Source organism: Puntigrus tetrazona, chromosome 8 (assembly GCF_018831695.1).
Source record: "Puntigrus tetrazona isolate hp1 chromosome 8, ASM1883169v1, whole genome shotgun sequence".
NCBI lineage: Eukaryota > Metazoa > Chordata > Actinopteri > Cypriniformes > Cyprinidae > Puntigrus > Puntigrus tetrazona.
Window position 1 is genome coordinate 11,673,856 of NC_056706.1, and position 9,804 is coordinate 11,683,659.

A 9,804-nucleotide genomic window follows, 5' to 3' on the forward strand; every position below is an offset into this window, starting at 1 on the left:
TGTCCCCACCCCAGCCCCACCCAAAGACAAGAAGAAGAAAAAAAGTCTCAAAGAAATCCTTAAGAATCCAAGAAGTTCCTTTTAATTCCACTGAAAATCAGTGTGTGTCTCTGTCACATTTTTTTTCTTCGTAAATTCAAGTCTCTCCAGAGAACTGAGCAAAATTGTACACTCCCACGTGTCGCAGTTCACAAATTCAATAATGCAGCCGATGCAGCCGTCTTTTTACCCGCAACCCGTAGACTTGTGAAGGGCAGCGAGACATGTCCTCTGATAATCCACAAATACACAGTGTTGTGTTTTCCCCAGCATATGTTTTTGTATGATTTATTGGTGTCTATAGAAGCATAGAGCTTTCAGATCATTCTTGCATTGGTAACATTAAACCTTGGTAATGGAGTAAGGCATAAAATGCAGATAACAGAAAGAATTATTCCTCTTTTTCTGTTCATCATAGATGTTTTTTCTGCTGTTTTTCTGTGTTCTCGCAATGACAGGTTTCAGAAAAAGAAAGTCTGATCGCTCCTACCAATCCATGCCTACCGACAGAGAGATCTCATTGAACATTCACAGAAATATTACAATCTGTCCTGTCTGCATTGGTCAGCATTCTGATTCAAGTCAAAATATGCCAGAGAAATCATGTGGCTGATCAATGATTTCTTGAGTTGTGTGCAAAATATTAAGGGAAATTCATTTGACACTGAACGCATTTCAGAATTTAGTTCACAAACTCGTTAGCTCCTAATGAAATGAAATAATTTAAAAAATAAATCTAAACATTCCACTAACAGCTTATTTTCCTTATCTCAAACACATTCATATTTTTTTATTACAAGATCAAAATTAGATTTTTGTTTGATTTCTGCTAAAAAGGAGGCCGAATTATACCGTCAGGCTTCAATTCAGGGCAAACATTCAACTTTAGGTTTCCTTATAACAACCTGACCAACAACTTTTTTTCAGGAATTCATATATCATGTGTTAGTATGTAACACACAGTAAATGCAAACTAAAATACCTCTAATGCCACCTACCTTTCACTTACATATGATTGAAAATGTAAAGGCTGAATTCATTAACGTCCAAGATACATGTATGAAAATCACATATTAAAAATGTTTCGATTTGTAAGCTCTCATAGGCTAGCAAACTTTCATTCAAGTAATTCAAGACACAAAAGACTAAGCAACTTCTCCTCTACAACACCTTCTGTGCAATCGTTCGGAAGGATAAGCGATCGGCTGTTAAACCGATATACACCATTAACAGATCAGTATTTTCACTCAACCCTGATCTGTCTCTCACAAAATGAGATCACTTACAGTAAAATACTTTACTTCTTCTTGGTCTGAATATCATAGACTGGTCATATGTTCAGATTCATTATGGAAATTATACGGGCATGAGTTCTTTTGTGCAATGCTAGAAAATATTTTATAAATTAAATAGAGTTGGGAGAGAGAGAAAGAGATAAAAACAAACAAACAATAAATTACATGTTGCTTAGGGAAAGGGCGCCTACAAACCCAAATAGGCCATATTTCTCCCAGATTCATATTTTCAGTCAGCTCCTTTCATCTACAATCCCTTTGAATCAACTTGAGAGGAAAACATCATTTGTTCTGGAAGTTGCCTTTGTATACACACTGTTTTCATGAGCATCTTAATTCCTGCCTGATGAAGCCACAGGAATGATTCAGCCCAACCAATTAGCATAATTTTAGGAACTTTGTCTCTCTCTCTTTTTTTTTTTCTTGTCAGCCTCATTCATTCCTTGAGGCTTATGCTTGGCACTCATTCTTAAAAATAGTTTAATCTCAAGTTTGTTTCCCCTTAAAGATAAGGTAATACACATGCACATAGAGTATTTTTGAATCAGTAGTTCAAATAATATAAATTACTCTGCCAGGAGTGCAACTGTTCACAAGGCATGAACAATATTTTAGTAAATCTTTGATTCGAGGCCCTCAGGATCCTGGTAAAGGGATACAGATACTGAGCCAAACCAAATGGTAATGTTTGCAGAGATCGATCATGAGAAGCCATTTAAAATAGCCTTCATACATTCACCATAAAATAGACCACCAGTTTGGTTGATTTATACCATTCTAGCGCAAAACATACGGTTCTTCAAACCAGTTTAGAGTTGATATACCAAACCACACATTAGCGTAGAGCCCATTTCCCCCTTAAAATCATTAAGGTGACAGTAGATGCTTATTCCATGACATCCACCCTTTTAAAGCATCTTAAACTGAATCAAAGGCCACAACAGCTCTTAAAGTTCATTCGTATCTCCATCTTTAAAGCCTTCTTATTCCCTCCCCCTGGCTGTCCATTCTCCGACCATCCAGAAGAGAAAGAAAAAAACCCCAAAACATTATGAATGAACACTCATCTTCACATGACACAGTAAGGCTCACGGGGCAGTTGAGGTGGAGTTCTACAGCAGGGAGGCAGGTGGGCCAGCAGGCCCTTCTTCAGGTCCTTGTTGAGGAAAAAGCAGATGATGGGGTTCACGCCTGCTTGGGCGAAACTCATCCACACGGTGGTGGAAAGATACCGGTGCGGGATGGTGCACGCCTTCACAAAGACCCGCCAGTAACAGGCCACAATGTACGGGGACCAGAGCACCAGAAAAAACAAGGTGATGACATAGAACATCCTGCCAAGCTGCTTCTCTGCCTTAAACTCCTCCATGCCTAGCAGGCGTCTGTTCTGGTTGTGCAAGTTCTGCCTGATGCCCAATAAAGTGGGGGGCATCGGGCCACGGCCGAACCCTGCTATCCAGTTTGCGGCTGCCTGGCCTGTGGCTCCAGGTCCGTGAAAGGTCCAGTTTTGGCTGATGGCTGGAACCATCTGGACCGGCTTCATCTTTCGGTGCTTGTATTCGAATAGCAGAAGCTTCATGTAGACCACGTGAGTGGCCAGGATCAGCACAGCCAGCATTAGCATGAAGCCTAGCGTGTCATTGGCTTTGAAGTAGCGATGTTCAAAGATGCACTGGTCCTCCTCACGGATGAACTTGTAGGTGCCGACGTCAAAGACTGGTGGGAAGGCCATGGCGACTGAGAGGGTCCACACCATGCACACCACCGCCACGCACGTCCAGAAGGTCATTCGCTTGGAGTAGAAGCGGTGGTGGGCGATGGCCATGTAGCGTGTGACGCTAATGCAGAACAGCATGAAGGCAGCATGGAAGCAAAAAAGGACGGCCATGAAGGCCACCACCTTGCAGCTGAGCACGCTGTAAGTCCAGGCCGAGCCGTTCTTGATGGACACCAGGACAAAGGGAAAGCAGACCGCCGAGCGGATGGTGTCGGCGAGGCAGAGGTCCAGAAGAAAGTAGTAGGGTGCCTTGTGTAGGGCTCTGTCCCGTAACACTAGCAGGGATACCACTAAATTGCCCACCAGGCTGATGCAGATGATCAGACCCAGAAGGACAAGTTTAACATAGGTAGACACGGCCGAGGAAGGTGCTCCACCCATTACACCACCAGTTGTGGACACCACGGCCGCCAAGGGGTTCCCAGGCCCATCGCTGCTTGCGTTTCCGTTGGCCATACCTTTTGCTGCTCAAATCGCACTCCTCCTCCTTCAACTCCTCCTTTACCCTCGCTTCCTCCACTCCCTCCTCCACCTCCGCCTCCTCCGGCTGAGCTGTCGTCCGTCCTCGTGGTTGCCTTTCGTTGTTGTCTCAAATGGAAGGAGAGAAGCTTGATCTGCATTGCCCCATTTTTGTACAGTTCTCTTCGGATGCCTCCCTTCAAATGTACCACCTCTTCTGGCCTCCACACCTATGAATAGAGAACATTTGTTACATTTGTTTTCTCACACAAATAAATGCTGGACTTTAAAGGTCAAGAATACTACTGATTTCGAGTGAAAGTATAGCATTTTTGAAAGATAATGTTATTGATACAGGAAAGAGAGACATTTTTCTTTATAGAACTACACTACAAGTTCTCCATTGCAAACAAAAACACAAATAAAGTAAATTACTGGTGCTGGATAACAGTAATTATATGGCTATTTATAACTGGCAAATTCATAAAGGTAAAAATGGCAAAGTAGATTTTAAAAAGCAAAACACTCAATAAAGATTATTTTCCATTTATGGATATGCACTGGTGCTCAAACGTATAATGAAAACATTCAGTATTTTCTTTCTGGAAAAACTGTTATTCACATTAATATTATGTTTTGGTTTGTTTAGGTTTCAGACTAATGCTGGTGAACCATTATCCCCGAAGTATATGAAATATAAAACAAAATATGAAATATATAACCATAGTAATTCTGCTTTAATTCGTTTTTTGAGTCTTTTTTTTATTTTACATTTGCTGATATGTTGTTTTTTACAGGGCTGTTTGTACGTTTACAAGCACTTTAAAGACCCACATTTCAGTGAAAAAGAAATAATAATAACAAAAAAGTGAAATGGAAAGTACCAGAGAGTCTGGAGAAAACAGAAGTTACGTTAAACATATTTTAACTTGGCACAGTGACATAAAATGTGTATCATGCAGGAAACAGGGAAAAAGAAGCTAAACGATCACAACACTTCTGTGTAGTGCATGTTTACATAAAAAAAAAAAAACAGATTTAATTCAGTGGAAATGGTGCCAAATTCTAGCTAATATGGTTGTAACAGTGTCTGCATTGTGCACAATCTACCCATGCTAGTGAAAAGTGTTGGCACAATGATTTGGTTTCGTATTGTGTCAGAACTATAAAAAATGTGTCTTAGATATGCAAAATCTCATGTAACTTTATTCTAACTTTGCATGTAAACGGTAGATAAAACGGATATGATTTCTCAAGACACCTCTTTGAGTATGTTAGGAAATAGTTACAGTTTATGTTTGATAAATTATTCTAAGTTAATTACACCTTACTGATCAAATCGATTGCATTGTTGCTTGACTTTGTAACTTTAAATAAAACATTTTTAATTATTCTTTAAAAAGGTTCTTTAAAATTTGCACAAATTTATTTATAAATCGTGTAGTGAACTTAATGGGAAAAGGGGTGTGCTTAAACCATTAAGCACTGCATTTAATGCATTTAATTTTTGCATTTAATGATGTACATCTTAATTTAAATGCTTTTTTAATTTAAAATAAAACTAAACGTTTTTGTGTGAGAGATTAATATTATTTTAACATTAACGTTTTGTACTAAAACCAATAACTTGTGCTCTAAAAATATCTCAATGTATACTTTGGTGTGTTTAATACATCTCTAACTGGATTGCATATGCATTAAAGGTTTTTGTTTCAATAATATTAAATATCAGTCGTATTAAAGTAAAAGAAAATCACATTTTCATGTTTCCAGTCATAATTTTTGCTCTAAATTTATAAGTAAATTCTTTAAACAATAAATATGAGTGCTTACACCACAATAGATATTTTAATTGTGTCCACCGTCATTAAACAGATCAATCAATAGTCTGCTGAATGGGATAAGCAGGGCTCCTATAAGCATCTGCTGTAACATGCTGAGGAACATCTTCTGCTTCCCCCTTAGTGCCGAGCAGATCAGCTGTTTCCACCACAAGCTACATGGCATGCCAGCAACTAGTCTTTCATGGTAATTACCTCATTGTTGCTAGGCTACAACACATCACTTTTTATGTGTTGAGTATAGGCATGTGGACTGGGATGCGGGGGCAAGGGGGGGCAATGAAAGAGTTAGGAGATGGGAAATCTTATTCAATCTGCTCTGAAGGCGACAGTGGAGCTTCAATAAAAAAAAGAAGAAGCTTTGACGTATATAATGATGCCTTGAATTAACTTGAGATGCAGCATGAATAATATCAGGCCCATCTTCGTGCCAAATGTTTCTTGAACTTCCACCAAACCCAGGCTTTCTCATTTGCACCCACGTACCAAAAAGCCAGTCCCTGCCCCTAGTTGATGGTATTTAGACAAGGGCATGTATACTTGCCAAACAGACACGTCCCCTGCTGTGGCGTAGAACAGCCAAGCTAGCGTCATCCCGCTCTCTCAATGTGAAAGAGCATTGATCCGTGAATTCAGGTGTATTCCTTCACCTGCTGTGGTGCTATTGGCAGCATTTAAAGAGCCATTTGTGCTAACCCTCAGCTGCTAACAGCCTCTGGTAGAGAGAAAGCTAAAAGTAGATGCCAGCTGATGACAAAGTCACCGAGTACCTTAGTCCAACAGGAGATAGAACTGCGCCGACCCATTGTTTTAGAGCAGAAACACTAATTCACTTGTGTCACAGCAATTACAGCTGCTTGTTGCTAGGCTACAGGGTCCTTCTGCCTTGTGCGGTGTATGTGTCTTTGTAAGCCTGAATGCAACTCAGAATTGTATGCGTTGAGGTGAGCTGAGAAGGAAAGTGTCACTCATGAGGAATAATCAGCCAGAACGGAGGCTAAAGTGAATGTTTCTGTCAGAGAGAAGATAAAATGCAACAACCTTACCATGACATCCGGTTTACAAATTGTACCGCTTTACATCAGTTACAGGTGTTATTTGAACTGGCAGTTTCACTGTGATTCAATTTCAGAAAGGTAGTTATTGTTATTGTTCAGAAGATGTTTTCAATTGTAGCAATGTTTGGGTAGAAGCAGACCAATGATGACAACATAATTATAAATACAATAAATATTAAGTCACGAAACATGCTACGTGCGTGTCATCTAACCTTACCTTTATGCAAATAAAAGATGAAAGGCGCAAGGAATATGAAACTTGAACAACTGTTCCACAAGTGCTTAATGTCACATTTCCCACTTCAAAATAAGTGGTTAAGTGACCTGGTATAGGGGGAATATTAACATTTTTATGGTCAAAAGATGACAATTTGCATACGGACGTTCCCACAGTAAATGCTAACGTGCTTGTGCTTTCTTCTGTGAAATAACAGGCTAAACAAGAAAGTGGCTTATTTGGATATGTCAGAACTGCTACTGTCGTTCTTTTCACCTACATAAGTGAAAGTTCACCTCTCTATTTTCTCAGCTCTAGATAGACTCGTGGGAGACAAGTATGCATTCCAAAGAGGGCGGATGAAAGTTTCATTTTACTCAATGAAAGAGAATTTACCCTACTATCCTCTACAATTCTTTGATAGGCCCTTAACAGTATCTCAGATATTTGGTATGCAATGTAAGCTATATATTTTGAGAACTTACTGGTCTGCTGGCTTACATGCAGTGTAATACATTTAAATGTAGCCCTATAGTCAAAGATCCTTTTAATTTTGTTTTCTCACTATGTAGGACAGTACTTGCCTCGACACTAATTTATCGCTATTAGCCCATAAGTGTATTAGGTGCAATGCCAAAAGGTTAGAATTGATTCTAGATTTTTTTTTTTTTGTAAATGTTACATATTTCTTGCTGCATACATTTGAATGCAAATTACTTTAATTAAATTCTTGAAATAATAGAATTTGGGATTAAGAAAGGACATACAGTTAAGATGAATGGGCCCAAATCACAAAGATTCACAGATTAAATTTAGGGCTAATATTGTAAAATAAACTGTGATACACGTTGTCCTATGTAAAGCCCTTCTGAAGGCATTTCACATAAAGGTTAAATAATTTTAGATTTTAGATTTAAACACTTTTTTTGTCAGACTAATATTCAGTAAAATACATATTTTCCCCACACTAAAACATTAGCTCCATTGTAATCGTTATAGTTGTCCTCCCATGGGTTATCATTACGTTAAATTAATTATTCTGAGTCTTAAATATTTCCCTCCAGAGGTTTAGTGTGCTCTTATCTCGCATTAATAGTGAGAAGGCCTTCGATGTCGTTGGGAGGAGTCAGATGTAAAGGGAGTTGGTTGGAGGTAAAAGGCTGGATAGCAACAGCAGTGAATATCGCTACCGTGGTCTCGGTGGGAGGAGGCGACGCGGAATTCACCAACCAAACGAGCCTGAATCATTTCGACTCTCCCACACCTATCGTTTTGATACGATACGGAAAGAACAATGTGATCCCGTCGTTCGTGGATAGCTTTTATAAAACGTTTTCCACCCGTATCTCTATCATCTTCATTTGCGTTGGGCTATCGGTGCGTTTGGTGATGCGCCACACTGATATACCTACATGAGTCGTTTATTGAACTGGAGCCTGTTTTACAGCGCGTGCGTTGTCGATGGTTTCCCTTCAAACACACGAAAAAACATAAAAATAATGTATTGCCTAGAACTAATGTCGTGACCCGCACAGCCAATACGCAAATGTGCAAATGACCCGTATGGACACTGTCCAGAGAGCATATAGCCTACAGTCCCAGACAGTGTTACACTAATATTTAGTTATCTAACTCTCATGGGTGCAATTCTTATCTTCTTGGATGTGCTGAGCATTGTGACCTGCATGGTTATCATTAGACATCATAAAAAACTACAGCGCCTCTTCTTCTGTGTGTGTGCCTCATTCCGCGCGCGCGCGCGCTTGCGCGTGTTTGCATGAGGGACAATGAAATAACAAATGCATAAAACAGGCCTGCATTTCACTTCAGTACATAGTATGCGTCATGACGACAGTCACTATGTTTTTTTTTTATTATTACTGTTATTTATTTGTCATTATTTAAATGCTCGAGCATTTGTAGACTATACCCCATTTAATAGTTAATTATATGATAAACATCAAATAGGAGGTTCATAATGTGATAGAGCTCTTACCTATAATTCTCGATCTTCCTCCAGACAATGGATCTTGACTCGATGGTAGGCCTTAACGGGAGCTTGTTGCAAATATATGAAAAAATAAAAATAAATAAAAAATAAAAACACACACAAAAAGGTGCAAATGCGTTTTTTTCGACCCGACACAACGCGTTCAAGGAATCGCACATGAATCCAAATTGTAATCCAAGATGAACCTCGACGTCCTTTATGAACAACAGAGAATGAAAAAAAAAATAATTAATGAATTAATTAATACAGGGAATGGTCACGTCTGAAAAAAACAGAAACAATATCTGTTTCACTGGAAAGTCCTTTGCTGAACGGCTGAAACAATATTATGCCAGAAGCTGGAATATTACACACATACGGGTTTTAAAAACCAAAAAATATCGTTTCCTCTTTTTTCGTGTGCATGTCATGTCTTCGGGTTTTCCATAAAGCTAGGCCAAGCCTTAGCAGTATATTCCCATCACACGGTGTCTAAATCAAGCAGAGTTTAATAGCACAATTACACTATTTCTGCTGTGTTTTGTGGTATCGTTTAATCCTGAGACACAGCGTCAGTATCATTATCTTGTGCGCAGATTTAGACGTGTAAATAACGACTGGCTCTCGCCGCTGGGCTACAGGACAAGGCGCTTCTTCCCATCTTCATTTTCTAGCTGGAGCCAAATACATTTTCTCCCACGCCACACCGATACACATCTTATCTTCGACGGGAATAAATCCGCTTTTTCACGCATCATCCCTCGGAATATCCATTGGCATCAGCGTCGTCCTCTCACATACTGTAGTCATTCTACGCGGAGACATGTACACAGTACATGTAAGCGCCCTATATATTTAAAATGCACAAGCCTGGTACGGTCTGCGATGCAAGGCGCAAAAAAGATGGATCACACATGACAGTCAGACCTGACTCTTTGCTCGGGAATTCGCAATGACTGTCAGAATCCCAGTGTCGTCGCTGAATCGAGAATGCTAACGGAAAACGAACGAAATGAAATGGGTTCTTCTGCGATGGTGAATTGGAAACAGCGGCTCCCGTCTCTGCGCTCTACCTCGGTTTTCTCTGGATCGGATCCCTTCGGAAACGTCTCGGGATTTTTCGGCAGC

The 9,804-nt window shown here is 39.7% G+C and overlaps 1 protein-coding gene across 1 annotated transcript; it reads right to left on the reverse strand.

The window, feature by feature from the left end:
- Positions 1 to 1,418: 1,418 nt before the first annotated feature.
- gpr173 (G protein-coupled receptor 173) lies at positions 1,419 to 9,770 on the reverse strand. Its single transcript, XM_043246525.1, has 2 exons — positions 8,683 to 9,770; positions 1,419 to 3,800 (listed from the first exon to the last, which is right to left on the reverse strand). The coding sequence occupies exon 2, from the start codon at positions 3,565 to 3,567 to the stop codon at positions 2,404 to 2,406; it is 1,164 nt and encodes a 387-aa protein (XP_043102460.1). The 5' UTR covers positions 3,568 to 3,800; positions 8,683 to 9,770; the 3' UTR covers positions 1,419 to 2,403.
- Between the last annotated feature and the right edge of the window lie 34 nt (positions 9,771 to 9,804).